This window comes from Bidens hawaiensis, unplaced genomic scaffold (assembly GCF_021521415.1).
Source record: "Bidens hawaiensis isolate Kalapana, Puna unplaced genomic scaffold, B.hawaiensis_p1.1 tig00023984_1, whole genome shotgun sequence".
Taxonomy (NCBI): Eukaryota; Viridiplantae; Streptophyta; class Magnoliopsida; order Asterales; family Asteraceae; genus Bidens; species Bidens hawaiensis.
Genome location: NW_027493768.1, coordinates 279942 through 297217, shown reverse-complemented (window position 1 = coordinate 297217; position 17276 = coordinate 279942). Strand labels below are relative to the sequence as shown.

Sequence of the window (17276 nt, the reverse complement as noted above, 5' to 3'; positions counted from 1 at the left end):
AAACGAACATATTAATTCATGGGATTTAAAATCCCATTTCTTAGAATTCCTTTAAAATCCTTGAAACGAACAGGACCTAAGAGTTATTTGGGGAGTTTTGATGGTGGTGTGGTACAAAATTTTGTTCATGTGTATTTACCGGTGAATGCACTATCACATATAAATGGTTCTACCAACATATTAATTCGTTATAACTCTAGTGATTCAACAACTAGCTGAAACCGGTTTTATGTTAAGAACCGCGAGACATGCATAATACGCTGAACAGTGTGCATTAATAATTAAATGAGATTATGGGTAGACGATTATGTAAGCGTCTTATGTATAACACTTAACGCGAAAGGTACTGGTCCATTATGTTGTTCTCGGAATTCTCAACATATTTATTGGTTCTTATTTGAACATTGTTCCAATTTAAAATCATTCCATATGTGTGTATACAACTATACACGTGTATAACTCTGCCACAGCGAATTACTTCATCGGCACAACCACTTTCGAAAACCCTGATGTCACGAAGGGGGCGTCTCACGAAACAGATGTCACAAAGGGAATTTAAAATGCATGATGCTCCAAAAACAAGATTTGCAGAAATATTATATTTCGCAAGTTTAGTGTGGCATATATGAAACAGCCCCTTAATACTCTGGCAAACAATCCGAATCACGCTCCAGATTTTATGCCATATTAAGGGCTAAATGCCAACCAACAAAAAAAAAAATACCCTATGTATGTATATGCATATACATATGATTGAAAAAAAAATCAAATGTGATTTCCACCATCACAATCTTCAAGCAGTAGTAGGTGAAGCCTTGCAAATTGGGCACCAGTTCTTGAGACCCAGCCACTGGTTTATGCAGGGTGTATGGTACCCATGCCCACACTCCAGCCTTCCCACTTCATCTCCTCTCACAAATTCCTCCTATAAACATAATTATAGCATTCTTAATAATAATGTTAATTAAAACAATATATTAAGCTTATGCAAATGAATAAGGAATTAAGGATAACCACCTGACAAATACTGCATTTACTGTCTTCTGCACACAAAGCGTGCTTTGTTTTCTCGTTCTCTGATTGCAAAGATTCATATACGCTCGTTTTAATGCATTTTGATAGTTCTTCTTCAGATAATGCTGTGCTCACTGTTCCCATTTTCTCTTCAAGCACAAGTAGCTCCTGTGACAAAAAGCGCGCATGAATAAGGCTAATCGCAGCTTTTATCATGCACGATTAAAGATGTATAATGAAAGGTTATCGAGAAAATAAACCTCATATGACATGTTGTCAATATCCAGTCTCATGTCCCTATGTTGATCAAACAAGTTAAGCCAACCAAAGAATAAATTTGCCTCCAGTGACAGTATTTGCTGTAGAAGGAAAAATGCAGTTAGAATCGTGTGCAGGTACATGTTTCTTAAAACTTTACTTTCTGAAGTTTATAGTTGATAGGAATGTGCACTAAACCAAAAGAACCGAACCGAATTATAACACGAATAACCGACCCCATTAAGGACCAGCCGTCTGGTTTTATGTTCTTTAAAATATATGATATTTGGTTCGGTCTCGGTTTTGCTATAACCAAAAGCGAAACCGAACTGAAACAACTAACCATATCCAAAAATACCAAAAAAAAATAATAATAATAATCCAATTTTAAATAGTTTATAGGAAATTAATAAATTGTGGAGCCCACAAATTTTAGCCTTGTGTAATAATCAATTGATATTAACAAAAAATTTAGGCACAAAGTTTTAGGCCCATACAAATGGCGAAACCGAACCCATTGTAAAAATTGAATGAAAAAACAAAATCGGGCGATTTTCAAAATGGAAAACCGAATTGGTTCAGGACCAACCCATGCACACCAGTTGAGATGACAAAACAATTTATTGAATTGCATAAATAGTATATGTGTTAAAAGTTGCAAACTAAATGTATATTATTAAACTACTTTATTTTAATAAAATAATTTATTGTATACACTAGTTGTATACATTTAGAATTCGCTTTGTTAATCTACTAACTCCTAAACAGGTCAAAATCGCAACCTATAAATTTAAAACTAATTACCTCGTATGTTAACTCCTCGTCTTGTTGGTACCTATCAAGCGCCAATAATGCCTACAAATCACGAAACACAGATTACTATATATAAACAACATCAGGAACAAAAATATAAATAAAAACTTTAAAAAATCCCCACATCTGCAATCCCATTAATGTTTAACTGTCCTCTTCCACTAACATTGGAACCATCACTTGTACCATGATCACCATCAATCCGTGATTCCTGAGCCGGGGGCGTACTGGTAATAACACTACTAGACTGCTGATTAACTGATCCTTTAGAAACTTCCAAATTCAATTTCCGAGTCCTACCCGATGAGCCACCATTTTTTCTAGAAGAGTTAACATTTCTTGAGCTTTTAGTACCAGAAACATGCGCCTCATTAGCTGACACATCAATAATCTTTTTCCCTTTACCCAAGGAACTGCTTTCACCCCGGGCCAACCTTTTCCTCCCACCATTGTTTGACTCACTGGTTTGACCTCTTAAACAATTTCCCGCCTTTTTCTGTGTATTCTCTATAGATTTTGAGATGTTTTTGGACGTCCCCCCACCTTTGAAGCTCTTGCTAGACAATGCACAGAATGAAGGTTTCAAAGGTTTTGGTTTCTCTAAGGTTTTATCTTTAGTACTTTTAGTAGTATTATTATTATTAAGTTGGCCACCGCAGCCAATTCTGTTACATAACTGACCCGTTCCATCATGAGATGAAGCCGAATCTTTTACAGCAGCGGGTTGTTTCTTTTTTGGACCAGAATTCTCACGAACAGCTCGTTTGTTATAAGATCCATCCATATACTCGCTGTTCGCCTATTCGGTCTCTTATCTGTCACAAAAACTTTCTGATTTATATTTCATAAACCTCATCAAATCATGCAAAACCTTAAAAGAACACCTAAATCCATTCAAAATTCAATCACAAATTTCATAAATTAAACCTAAAAAATCCTAAATTCAATCACAAAGTTAAAAAATTGAATCATAAATTGAATCACAAAGGTGAAAAATGAAACCCTAAAATCCTTAATCAAAGCAAGCAGTTGATCAAGCATGAGCAATAAGAGAATCTGGATTCATAATTGCATATTTTAGGGTAATTTGAAGAAAATAAGAACATGAATTGCATGTTTTTAGGTTATATACATCTAACAACAATCATTGATGAGCACAATATGAAAAGCAAATTATAAAACCAATCAACCTAATCCCTAAAGCAAGCAAGAATATGTGTTTTAATGGGTACCGGCAGCAGCAGCAGATAAAATAAACCCTAATCGTGAAATATCACGATTAAGAGGGGTTCAATTGATTTGGCTGTTAATTGATTTGATTCACCACCTTATAATAATATTTTGCTTGTAACGAATTGGAGGATTTTGCGGAGAGAATCCGAAGGTGATGTGGGCGAGATTCATTCATCCGTCCGTTATATAATAATAACAATCTAAAATGGCGGGTGAGCACCACACAAATTGCACCTCAAATGTCCAGTCAACGGCCGTCGCGCCTAACTTTATTATAACCAATTCAAACTTAAACCCAAGTTTTAATACGTATATTACTATAATACTAGGATAGAACTCGGGCTAGTAATAAAAAAACAATTAAGAAAATAAAAAACATATAGAAAAATATAAAACAGTTATATCTTAGCAAACATTTGTACATTTAACAATAAAGCAACAACGTAAAAGTTGATGACATATACACAATATACATAATTTCAAATTAAATAAGGCACAAATGGGTTGAGTTGAGAATTAGAAATAATTACAAATTAACTCGAAACGAAACCCGACACCATATTAAAAATGGGTTTCTGAACTAATTCGTAACTCAAGACCGATGACCTGAATTAACCTGAAACATATCCGTTTGGCAAACCATTTGATTTTCCGAAATGAAATCCATAAAAATTATTGTTCTGTAACTAACTTTAATCTTGACTAGTTTCAATACTTGGAAGTCCTTTGCAAAATTTAGCAACTGAAATGGAATTTAAATTTACATAAAACTACCAATCATTGTCAAAATGATTATTCATGAAAACCATAACCTTAACAACACCAAAATGATGAGTAATCAAATGCAGATATTTATGGGAGGCATTCAATCAATGTTTTAAAAACCAGTTTTTTACTCGTACCGAATTGGGTTAAAAAATGATACAACCTGTTGAACCGGGTTATACCGAGAGGTTCAACCGGTTGAATAGTTTACCTTGTAATTTTCTATAAATGCAAGTTAAACTCCAAAAATAACTCAAAAGTAAATAATTCCATGACAAAAAATAATCCAAAAGTAATCCATATTAAAAAAAATAATACAAAATCACTCGATTTTAAAAATTAGTCATATAGTTTGCACGTTTGAATATTAATTGTTGGATGAAAAGTAATTTTGATAAAATATGGGCCGCAAATATCAAAAATTTCTCAGACTTCAAACCAGTTTGCCGGTAAAAACCGGTATTTTAGAAAAAAAAACCGCCGGTATGATGTTCTAGTAAACCGGCCAAAAATACCGGGCTCTAAATACCGGCCTGCTGTACGAAATCCGGTTTAACCGGTTCAATCGGCCGGTTTGAACTGGTTTTTAAAACACTGCATTCAATAGTAATGTGATTAATTGAATCTTTATATTAGCATAGTCGGGTTTGACCCCGTTTCAATACTTGAAAGTCCTTTGCAAAAAATTCGCACTTGCAGTTTGACTTTTCTTTGTCAAATGTCAATCTAATCTAAATTTAACTATTAACCGACTAACCTTGTGCAAAATGACCTTTTTTGCAGCCTTTTAGTCAAAACTTCAGAAATTGCTGCACCAGATTGTTGTATTTATCTCCTATCAAATAAAAACTCGGTTAATTTGTTTTGACCCGTGAATAGACCGTATCTTAAACTGACGGTTGACAAACAGAGTTTTCATAAAGTTCTTTTCTGACCCGTTGACAATTTTGTTGAAGAATTTTAATGTGATTAATCTGTTTCAGTAGTTGTCCCGTAATGGAATTCCAGAAGTAACGTTGTCTGCAAATCTTCAAAACTGATCACATATGTAATTTTTATCACATCCGTAAACACAGCAGAACTGTTCCGTAACAAATAAGAACTCAATCCGCAACATTCCGGTTAACCCGTTTGAAACTCCTTTAAGAACTTAGTGAACCTATTTAAAAAAATAAAAATAAAAAATAATAATCAAACAAATAGCAAAAACTTATAAAGTATAGTATTAAAAAAGTCATTAATCATCACCCATAGAGAGTGTTGAAGCTCCATAAGGTTAGTAATCCTGGTTTTGATATGAAGCTGTTAGCCCATTTGAAACTCCATTCATAAAATTACCACAAGCAATTTGTCAAACCCTATTCAACAAAATTCCAGAACGAACACAAAACCATGTTATTCGAATTATGAACCAAATTATGTATAATCAATTTCAATGGCTTAATTTCGATTGAACTTCAGTTGATCATTTGTATACTATAATTAATATATATATATATATATATATATATATATATATATATATATATATATATATATATATATATATATATATATCGTCTTCATCATCGTAGTGAATGATTTTGTTTAAATTCTAGCAATATTTATTGTATCATCGTCTTCATCACCCAAACGGATATATATATATATATATATATATATATATATAATAGGATTACATATAAATAGGGTATAATCATAATTGACTTAAGTTTTACGCTAGATAATACAAATAAGGTTGTTGGTGCAAGTAGAGTTAGGCCAAAGGTTCTTTCTTCATCTACTAAAGACATCTTTAAGCCATTTGAATTACAAAGAACTGGTTGACAATTTATAAAGCAAAAAATGATTATTCATGAAAACCAAAATCCTAACACCACCAAAACGATGAGTAATCAAATGTAGATATTTATGCAAGATATTCAATAATCTGATTAATTGAATAATTATATTGGCATAATCGGATTAGTGTATAATCGGATTAGGGTTGAGGAGTAGATGAATCGGGTTACATACGAATCAGATTGTGTAACGATCAACATGTAGATTGATCAATTGTTTTAACGATCGACATCAGCTTTGATACATACCTTTAGAGTTGAAGATTGATCGATTAGAAAGCAATTCTGAACATAATAGGCCAGTGGTGATTGTTTTGATTGTAGGGTTAGAAGATCTGAATAGGATGGTGATCAAGTTGGATTCCATAGAGGCGCGATTGCGATTTTGATTTTGATTTTGTAAAGAAATAAAAAAAAGAACAAAAAAAAAAGTAGGAAATGGCACATGACAGTTCGAAGAGATTTGGTGAAAAATCCACTCTTTTATTATATAGGTAGCGGTAGATTTTGAATTTTGGGCTTCGGTTAAAATATATAAATTGTTTTTAAGATCAACAAAAATCTTAACCATTAATTATTATATATTATTCTATATTTTAATAATAATAAAAAAAACCATAACTAACCTAACTATAATTCACATTCGTTTTTTCTATATTCTCTCGATTACTCACATGGAAACAATTGAATATGATGGTTGTTCTTCTCCCTCTTCATCATCATTGACTCAAACCGAGACTAATGAACAACAACTCACTCGGTCAACAAACCACTCGAAAAGAAAGTCGGGGAGGAAGAAATTCAAAGAAACGAGACACCCTGTCTATAGAGGCGTCCGTTTAAGAAAGGGGTCCAAATGGGTGTGTGAAGTTCGCGAGCCCTGTAAGAAATCAAGAATCTAGTTAGGAACATTTCCAACACCATAAATGGTAGCTAGGACTTATGATGCAGCAGCCCTAGCCTTACATGGTGATGACTCACCATTAAAGTTTAGTGACTTGGCATGTCTAATTAGACGGGCCAGGTCATCATCAACTTCTGATATTCGAGAAGCTGTTCTTGAGGCAGCCTTTTGCATTTGGGCTAAAAAGCTATGACACTAAGCCATCTTATTCTTTGGTATTTCAGATGAAAAAAGATGGCAAACCCTCTATAGCATCATTTGTGGACGAAGAGGTGTTTTTTAATGCACCAAGTTTTTATAATAGCATGAAAAAGGGGTTGGTAATTACGGCTTATAGACAGGGTGTCTCGTTTCTTTGTATTTCTTCCTCCCCGGCTTTCTTTTCAAGTGGTTTGTTGACTGAGTGAGTTGTTGTTCATTAGTCTCGGTTTGAGTCGATGATGATGAAGAGGGAGAAGAACAACCATCGTATTCAATTGTTTCCATGTGAGTAATTGAGAGAATATCGAATAAATGGATGTGAATTTATAGTTAGGTTAGTTATGGTTTTTTATTGTTATTACTAAGACCATCCTCAGAGGGGGGGGGGAGGGGCAGTGCCACGTCATTTGAATATTTTAGGTTCCGGGTTACAATCACGTCGAAAAGAGGGCGAAAAAATGCTAAAATAAGCAAAATGGGAGAAGGCCTGTCGCGCGGCACTTTGGGCTCAGTTTTTTAGAATCTTCTACAATTATTAAGTCTATAGGCTAAGATTTCTAGAATCTTCTACAAATATTAAATTTATGGGCTCAGATTTCCAGAATCTTCTACTAATTTTAAGTGTATGGGCCTTGAAAGTCTATATAAACACACATAAACTTAACCCTAATCATAACCTGAATAACCTGAATACCCTAGCCGGCTTGGACAAACTTGGGAGCTCAAAAGGAGATCTTTGGAGGGTTTGAAGGCAAGGAATCAGCCGGTGAAGTGCTTATCATCCAAGGGCGAAGACCACGGGCTTTATCGCCTCTAATCTTTCGTTCTAATTTATTTTCACCATGAATTCCTTTATTATTGTTTTGTTTTATTTTATGATGTTAGGCTAAACATTATAGACTGTCCAGGCTTATGATGAACCTACTTTGACGTTGTGTTTTAATTTGGGATTTATTTATCGTTATGGTTTTATGATTTAGTAAAAGGTTTAATTATATTAAAGTGATGCGTATGAATATTTAGGATTGTTTGATTAATTGTTATTATTCCATAGTTGCCTTGATTATTGTTTGTCATTATGATAGGTTGCTATTAGGTCATCTACTTTGTGTTTTTGACTATTTTATGATTGATTCGCGATTAGATCATAGGAATAATAATTATTAATTAAATAAACCTAAGTATACTGCTAACCTAAATCTGTAAAGTGCTAGGTTGTTGATAGATCTTTATTATGTGATCTTGCTAGATTTAGTTCTTCGTAAGGAGTTCGTCTAGGTTTGATTATCTAATTATTGTCTATTGAATTAATTAAATATATTAAATTGCCTTTGATTTACGCGCTGTAAGGTAGGATTTCGTATAAAGGAACTAAGTCATAAATAATTAGGTGACCGTAAGGAAACTTGATTTTTAATACTGGTGTGCGCTAAAACTTATTAGAAACCCATAGGTGTCTCTTGAGAAGGGTCAGGAGTCATGTTCGGGTTTTCTCTTAGGTGTCTATTTTACGATCCCAGTCCATAACTAAATATTTTTTCGATTAATTAACGACTGAAATTTAGGGGATTCTAACCTATGTAGTTATCTCATCATCATCTGAATTAAGTCCAAGTTCTAAGTTAAGTCGTCTTTAGTTTTCTTAATTAGTTTAAATTAGTTTATTAGTAAAACCCCCCTTAAACAAATAATAAATAAACAGTCGTGTCTGTAGTTGAGTTTAATTTAGCTAGTTTATGTAATTTAAAGAGTCTTGTGGGTTCGATATCCGGACTTACTTAGCTGTACTAGAGTCGACCGGTTCACTTGCCGGTTAGTAGTTTAGTTAAGTTTAAGAGTCTAGAATTTATTACTTAGTGTCTAGATTAGCGTGTTTTTATATAACCACTTTTATCACATCAAGTATTTGGCGCCGTTGCCGGGGACTCTTGGCGATTGCGTTATTAGCTTTGATTAGATTTATCTGCTACATACGTGCTACTTGTTTTGTTTTGTTTTGTCTTTGAGTCGTAGAAGTCTAATTAATTTTAGTTTAATTTTAAGTCTAGTTTAGTTTATTTATTCTTAGTTTTATTTTCGTATTTACATAGAGTCTACTCAGTTGGTCTTGTGTGCTTTTCAGGTTTATGCCACATCTTCGACCACCTCCGTTAAAATCTGAAACCTGTTCGTCTCCACCGAAGTCATCACCACACAGTTCACCGCCGTCGAGTCCCTGAACCATTCCCGATATTCAAATGGCCGACAACCGAACCGTTTACCAACAAGCCTTCGAGGGGTTCACCGTAGATCACTCGCCCATCATCACTCTCGCAATCAATAACCCTAATTCCTGGCAGATTCCCTCTTACGTCATAACCAATCTCATCCAGAGTAATCTATTCCATGGCCGTGACGATGAAGATCCACCAGCGCATATCAACCGTCTCACCAGTGTGCTCAGAACGTTCAATTTACAAGGTGCTAATGAAGATGCCATTTTCCTCCATTTGTTCCCGTTTTCACTTATGGGTCGTGCCGCCACTTGGCTCGATTCATAACCTGCGGGAGCATTCACTACTTGGGAGGCGTTGAGTACTGCTTTCTTGAAGAAATTGTTGATACATGTTTTGTACGTCTCGGTCTTTATTGTCTGATAATGTAATAGTTTAGTATTATAGGGGTTTTAATGTAAATATGCCATTTGCCTATTTGTAAGACACATTCACATTCGTATTAATGTAAGTCCCATTCGTTAACCCAGCTTAACGAATGGAACATAACGAATGAAGGATATTCGTTATGATAATGTATTAACGAATAAGTATGTTTATTCGTTAGGTTAATGTAACGAATGACTCATTCGTTAAGTCTATCTTAACGGAGGTTTTTTTATTTTTAATTTAATTTTGATTGTTGTTTGCTTTTGTGTGTGCATTCATGACTTCATATGAACAACTGGTTGGTAGCAAGATTGCAACAAGTGAGTTGACCGATGAAGACTACGACCAGATTGATCCCGATGATCTTAAACTGATGGATGTCAAATGGAATACGTCAATGATTGTCAGAAAGGTTAAAAGGTTTATGCAAAGAACCGGAAAAGACCTTCCTACTCTTAACAAGCGAGTTGGTTTTGATAAACTAAAGGTCAAGTGTTATAATTGCGGGGACTTTGGCCACTTTGCCAAAGAATGTGATAAACCAAGAAAAGAATATTCTGGTCCGCGCAATGCTGAGAGATCTCAAGGAAAGAATTCATTGGGAAATGATCAAGGTAAAAGGAGTTCTTCTGAAGGTGACAAGAATAAGTCAAACAACAATCAAGCTCTTGTCGTAAATGAAGGGGTTGATTGGTCTCAAAGGTTGTTGGGAAATCAGGCCAACCTTGCGGTATTTGAACCAGTTGATCAATTTGAAGATGCAAGCAGTGATCAAGTATCTGAAGAGAGCGACACATCAGACTCTGAAACTTATTTTGATCAGAGTTCGTCTGACAATTCATTTGTGCAAGTCGAATCTGATAATTCAAATCCTGATCAAGTTGAATCTTATGCTTGCATGGCTAAAATCAAAGAGGTATGTCCTAAACCTCAAGTTAATGTAACTGAATCCTCGGCTGCTGTGATTGAGTGTTCTGAATATGCCGATCTTAAAGCTAAACTTGAAACAGCGTTAAATCAGAACACTACTCTCACAAAATATCATTTTATGATCAATGAATGCTATAGACATAAATCAAAATTACTAGAACAATCAACACTTAAAATTCAAAATCTGTCTGAAAGCAATCATGATCTCAAAGCTGAGATTCAGTTTAAGATTATCGTTGTTGATCAACATTTTAAGGAGATTCTTCGACTCCGAACCTGTATTTCTAATCTCGAAAATGAAGTTATGGAACTTAAAAATAAACTTGGAAAATTTCGAGATTCCTCGTTTCTTTTGAATGTCGGTTTGGGGATGGTAGGCGGTACTTACGTCAATTCGGGTTCCCAAAGCTTCTTGTACTGCTTGCCAGAAATGAGAGGTGAAATGGCTATCGCGATCAGAAATAACTGAAACGGGTACGCCGTGTCGGGATACGATTTCATTGATGTAGATGTGAGCAAGTTTTTCGGTTGTGTAAGTGATTCGGATTGGAAGGAAGTGTGCGGATTTGGTTAGTCGGTCAACTATCACCCATATTGCATCGTTTCCTCTGGAGGTTTTTGGGAGATGTGTTACAAAATCCATGGTAATCTGTTCCCATTTCCATTGTGGTATTTCCGGTTGGTGCAATATTCCCGAAGGTTTTTGATATTCAACCTTAACTCTCGCACACGTTAAACATTTACTGACGTACGTGGCTATATCCTTCTTCATACCGGGCCACCAACAATACTCCTTCAAGTCCTTGTACATCTTATCTGTTCCTGGGTGAATGGAGTATTTGGACTTATGGGCTTCGTCCATGATCAGGTCACGCAGATTACTGAAAGTGGGAATCCAAACTCGGTTTTTGTAGTATAGAATTTCGTCAGTTCTTTCTTCAAAGTTTTGTTCGGTTCCATGCAAGTTTTCATTTCCCAAGTGATCTCCTTTCAGAGCTTCGTTTTGAGCAATACGAATTTGCTCAGTGAGACTGGTTTGGACGATCATTCCAAGTGCTCGAACCCGTAGTGGTTTGATCCTGTCTTTTCTGCTCAAAGCATCTGCCACTATATTAGCCTTGCCCGGATGATATCGAATCTCACAGTCGTAATCGTTTAACAATTCTACCCATCTCTTCTGCCTCATATTTAGTTCCTTCTGGTCGAAAATATGCTGTAGGCTTTTGTGGTCGGTGTATACTGTACACTTTGTGCCATACAAATAGTGCCTCCAGATCTTGAGTGCAAAAATAACCGCGCCTAGTTCCAAATCATGGGTGGTATAATTCTGCTCGTGCATCTTTAATTGTCGAGAAGCGTATGCTATGACTTTGTTTCTTTGCATAAGTACGCACCCTAAACCTTTCCGGGACGCATCACAATAAACTACCAGATCATCAGTTCCCTCTGGAAGACTTAGTATCGGGGCTTGGCATAGTTTATGTTTCAGCAATTGAAAAGCCGCTTATTGTTCTTCTCCCCACACGTAAGCGCGATCTTTTTGAGTCAAAAGAGTTAAAGGTTGGGCTGTGCTGGAAAAGTTAGCAATAAAACGCCGATAATACCCAGCTAAACCCAAAAATTGGCGGATCTCTTTCGGTGACTTTGGGGCTTGCCAATTTTTGATGGTTTCAATCTTACTCGGGTCTACATGGATACCGTGTCGGTTAACAACGTGCCCTAGAAATTGTACTTCTTGTAGCCAAAATTCACACTTTGACAGCTTGGCATACAACTTTTCCTGCCTCAACAGCTCCAAAATAGTTCGCAATTGCTGCTCGTGTTCCTCCTTGGTTTTCGAATATATCAAAATGTCATCAATAAACACGATAACGAATTTGTCGAGGTACGGTTTGCAAACTCGATTCATAAGGTCCATGAAAACTGCGGGAGCATTAGTCAGTCCGAACGGCATAACTAAGAATTCGTAGTGGCCGTAACGAGTTCGGAACGCCGTTTTAGACACGTCTTCCTCTTGGATTTTAACTTGATGGTAACCGGATCGAAGGTCAATTTTCGAGAAGTAGTTTGCCCCTTGGAGTTGGTCAAACAAGTCATCTATTCGTGGAAGAGGGTATCGGTTCTTGATGGTAACTTTGTTTAATTCCCGGTAATCGATGCACATTCTAAAACTTCCATCTTTCTTCTTCACAAATAATACCGGTGTTCCCCAAGGAGAATAACTAGGACGAATAAAACCCTTATCTAACAATTCTTGTAACTGGTTGGATAATTCTTGCATTTCAGAAGGTGCCAACCGGTAAGGTGCCTTAGCAATAGGGGCTGATCCTGGGATTAAGTTAATACGAAATTCAACCTGTCGGTTCGGTGGTAATCCAGGTAAATCGTCAGGAAAAACATTGGGGTATTCACGTACAACGGGAATTTCTTCTATGTGTTTCTCATCAGGGTTCTTTATAGTCACGTTTGCCAAAAATGTCATACAACCTTGGCGTAAACATTTCAATACTTTGAGATGAGACACGAGAGGTAACATCGAACCAGACTTCTCTCCCTGTACTACAATCACCTCACAATTCGAAAAGGGAATTTTAACTGTCTTGTCGTTACACACAATCTCTGCCTTATTCTTGGTTAACCAGTCCATGCCGACAATAACATCAAAACTTCCTAACTCTACTGGGAGTAGGTCAATAAGGAATGGGTGGTCATTAAGAATAATGGAACAGTTTTGGATTATTTGGTTGACAGTTATAGAGTTACCGTTAGCGAGCTCTATAGTATAGGGATTTGTTAGTTCACTAACTGGCATGTTACCCAAGGATACAAAACTAGTGGAAACAAAGCTTCTATCGGCACCAGTATCAAATAACACAGAAGCATATTGATCAGAAACAGTAAATGTACCTGTTACTACGTTCGGGTCTTGTCGTGCTTCTCCTAAGCCAATAACAAACGCGCGTCCCTGAGGCGCACCTGAAGTCGATGCTTGGTTTCGACCGGTGATTGCTCCTCGATTCAGCTTGGGGCAGTCCCTTCTAAAATGTTTCGTGCTCCCACATTCAAAACAAGCACGACGATTCACTACAGTTGAGTTTTGCTGAGCTGGTTGTTGACGAATTGGTTGTGGTCTCGGTAGTTGGGGACGACGGGGTTGGGTTGTCTAGGCTGGTCGGCTCACAATCTCTACACCTGCTCTGCAATTAGGGGCATAATGCCCAGTTCGACCACATTTTTGGCATACCGGTAATCTGCACTCTCCCACATGATGGTAATTACATTTGTCACACTTTGGCAAGGGTCCCTTATACCTGTCTTGCTTCGTATCGGAACCAGTTATAGCATAATTTCTGATTGTCGGACGTGCACGTTTGCTTGATTGTCCTCCTTGTGCTCTCGTCCCATAGTCAGTTCGTTTCATACCTGACGATTCCCCGACCATTCTCAACACTCCGCTTCTTACCAAGTCGAAAGTTACGATGCCGGCCTGAGTCACGGCATTCTCGAACGAAGTGTGACCCACGGAGTTCACCAAACTCCTCACTCCCAGGGCTAAACCCCAAATATAACGTTCAACTCGTTTATTTTCAGGAGTTACTAACCATGGTACTAAGCGGGCCAATTCATTGAAGCGGTTCGTGTATCCCAAATGATCCGCCCCACTCATCTCCAAACTCCAGAGTTCATGTTCTAATCTTTGAATTTCGTTCCTTGGGCAGAAATGTTTCAGCATCAGTGTTTTGAGTTCAGCCCATGTCATGCGATTCACCGTATCTTGACCTTTTATCTGTACCGTAGTGTTCCACCACATTAATGCGTGATCAGTAAAAGTAGAAGCAACATACTTGACAATGTTTTCCGGTGGACAATTACTAATATTGAGAACAGATTCAGTTTTCTCAATCCACTTGATTAATCCGTTTGGTCCTTCAGTGCCCTTGAAATTAATCGGTTTACAGGCCATAAAGTTTTTGATCGAATATTCCCTTCGAGGGGGGTTAGGGTTGTTATTGTTATTGTTTGGGTTCGGTGGGGGATTATTTGCATTGGTGGGGGTATTTGCATTAGGTGGGGGATTGTTATTTGCAACTGTTTCATTGTTGGTTGGGGGAGCATTATTGTTTTGTTGTTGGTTTGTTTGCATATTTGCGTTTACGCCGGCAGTTACTTGTGTTACAATAAGCGGGATTACTGCCTGCATTTGCCGAGCAATCATCTCGGCTATTTCTGCCTCAGTTATAGGGTTTGCTTTCTTTGGGGCCATTCTATAATGATAAACAAATATAAGCCAATTAGTACTAATTCCAGTCTACGGCACTGTATAATAATAATCACAATAAATGTTGTACAAGTAAACCAAATAACATACTGACATTTCACAAATTGTTCCGTACATTGATATCAAAAAGTACATAGACTTAGCCTGATAAAGGCCAGTGCTTGCATGTATATATCAAAATCTGTCACTAAGTGACTGTTAGACTTAACCCTATAAGGGTCAGTGCTTGTAATAATGTACAAAATTGTGCTCCACGTTAACATAACATACTACTATATACATACATGGAGTATCAAAAGATCATGTACACATATCTGTAATATCCTGCATTTATCCGTACAAACGATAGGCCAGCCACAAACATAAAAATAACAGCACCGTAATCACCCGGTAACAATTCCACAGCCGAATTGTCACCCTATCCAAACACCAGTGATGGTAGGCATCTGACTGCTGCAAGTTCAGTACTATCTGATGTAACGTCGATAAGTACTGGGTCATGTCCCTCCTCTCCTGGTTAATGTTAGCTGTAGCTATCGAGTGGTCTATCACACGGTCAGTCAGGACAGCCATCCAAGAGTTGTTTCCTGCATTTGGGAGGTCAGGGCGAGGAGAAGGTATACTCAGTGAACGAGAAGATGAAGTATCTATCCTAGGGCGTGAAGGTCCTCACCGGTCATGGGTAGATCTGAATGGAATGGAAGTAGGGTCGATCGGGGTTACCCGAATACGAGCAGTCTTCCGGACTCGTGCAGTAGCTGAAGTCGTCGGCGACAGGTGTATAGGTGGAGTGGGTAATCTGGCTACTCGAGCTGGTGAACGATACTGACTGTTAACTTCGCCTTGATCCCTACGTGGTGACCTGGGTGGATAACTATCGCATCTGTAACCGGATAGATCAGACACATTCCTGGGTAGTTCTCTACAGATAACTTCTTCTTCCACCTCTTCCTCCTCCTCCTCCGGTTCCTCTTCTGGGTCCTCCTCTTCTGGATCCTCCTCCTCTGGATCCTCCTCTGATTCTTCTTCGGGATTCTCCTCTACAGATATTACCGGTTCTTCTTCCGGTACGTAGTCGTTATTCCTTGACATGACTTTGCACAAAGGTTAGGTATAAGAATAATATCTATTGCTATGGCTAACTATTGTTGAGGAGATTAATTAATTAAACCAAATTTAATATTAATTATATTAGAATATAATATTAGCTTTATCAAGATTTTAATTATTATTATTATTATTTAAATCAATATTGAATATAAATGAATATAATATTCATAGTAAAATGTATCATTATCAACAGCATCGTACGTACACGTATTCATACACCTTGTTCCACATAAACACGTATGAGTGTTACATATATATATACTTTCCCATTACCTTTTATACACATATGTTGCCACTTTTACCTAATCACACGTTCCACGATTTCTCCCAGAATTCCCTCGTACAAGCAAGTCTGTTATTATGTTCCGGACCACAATAACTCACTTGCTCTACAAGTTCATCCCGACATCCATCAGTATATAATATTAATTTATTATTTAATTATTTTCCCAGAGTTAATCGAGCCTACGGTTATATTTTAGGTACCCAAAGGGATAACCTAATCCTTTATAACCAATGGCTCTGATACCAACTTCTGTCACACCCCGACTAGCACAATGCGGAAGCGTAAAACAGGAATGTAACAGACACCTCTGATATCATCACATTGTTTACAAAGAAACATTACAACTAATTTACAATATTTTACATTTCTTCGTTCTATCATTGTTTAAAAGTCTAGGCGATGCAAACAAAACTAATTCGTTAATTATACATTCTTACTACTAACATCCTTGCCTCTATTCACATAGCATCAACCACACACTTCAGACAAGTAACAGATCATCAAATTACTCCGATTTATGTACACCTGAAAAACAGTTTAAAACGGATCAACTACTAGAGTTGGTGAGTTTCACGAGTTTCAAGAAAACAGTAATGAGTGTTCACAAGTCAACACTTGTAATTATGAAATAAGTATGTATGTATGTAAATGATGTATGTGATGTAATTATGCTAAGCTACAGTGAAGCCTGGACTGTTCGTGCTGCGTGCCTCCATTTTCCATGCTCAATCAACCACTGTGGCTCCCCTTCCGCCCACAACATGCCTCGGTAGCTATGTCTAACACTACATAGCCTGTATGTTTAAATATGGTCATGTGCAAACGGCGCTATGTGACACGGCAATCAGGCCGATTCCGTTTGGGTTTGTCAAACCAATAGTACTATTCACAAGCCACCGGCTCGAAGTTAATCACTGTGATTGTGGGGACTTTCGTGTGTTAGCACTTAGATAATTCACATCATCACATGTTTCAGATAAGTGTATAGATATAAGCAAAC

The 17276-nt window shown here is 37.0% G+C and overlaps 1 protein-coding gene and 1 pseudogene across 1 annotated transcript; one reads left to right on the top strand and one right to left on the bottom strand.

The window, feature by feature from the left end:
* Window positions 1–558: 558 nt before the first annotated feature.
* Window positions 559–3372, bottom strand: LOC143568379 (uncharacterized). Its single transcript, XM_077054553.1, has 6 exons — window positions 3344–3372; window positions 2210–2912; window positions 2077–2127; window positions 1275–1373; window positions 1018–1182; window positions 559–925 (listed from the first exon to the last, which is right to left on the bottom strand). The coding sequence occupies exons 2-6, from the start codon at window positions 2867–2869 to the stop codon at window positions 794–796; spliced, it is 1107 nt and encodes a 368-aa protein (XP_076910668.1). The 5' UTR covers window positions 2870–2912; window positions 3344–3372; the 3' UTR covers window positions 559–793.
* Window positions 3373–6598: 3226 nt separating this feature from the next.
* LOC143568387 (dehydration-responsive element-binding protein 1B-like) lies at window positions 6599–7235 on the top strand (annotated as a pseudogene).
* Window positions 7236–17276: the final 10041 nt, after the last annotated feature.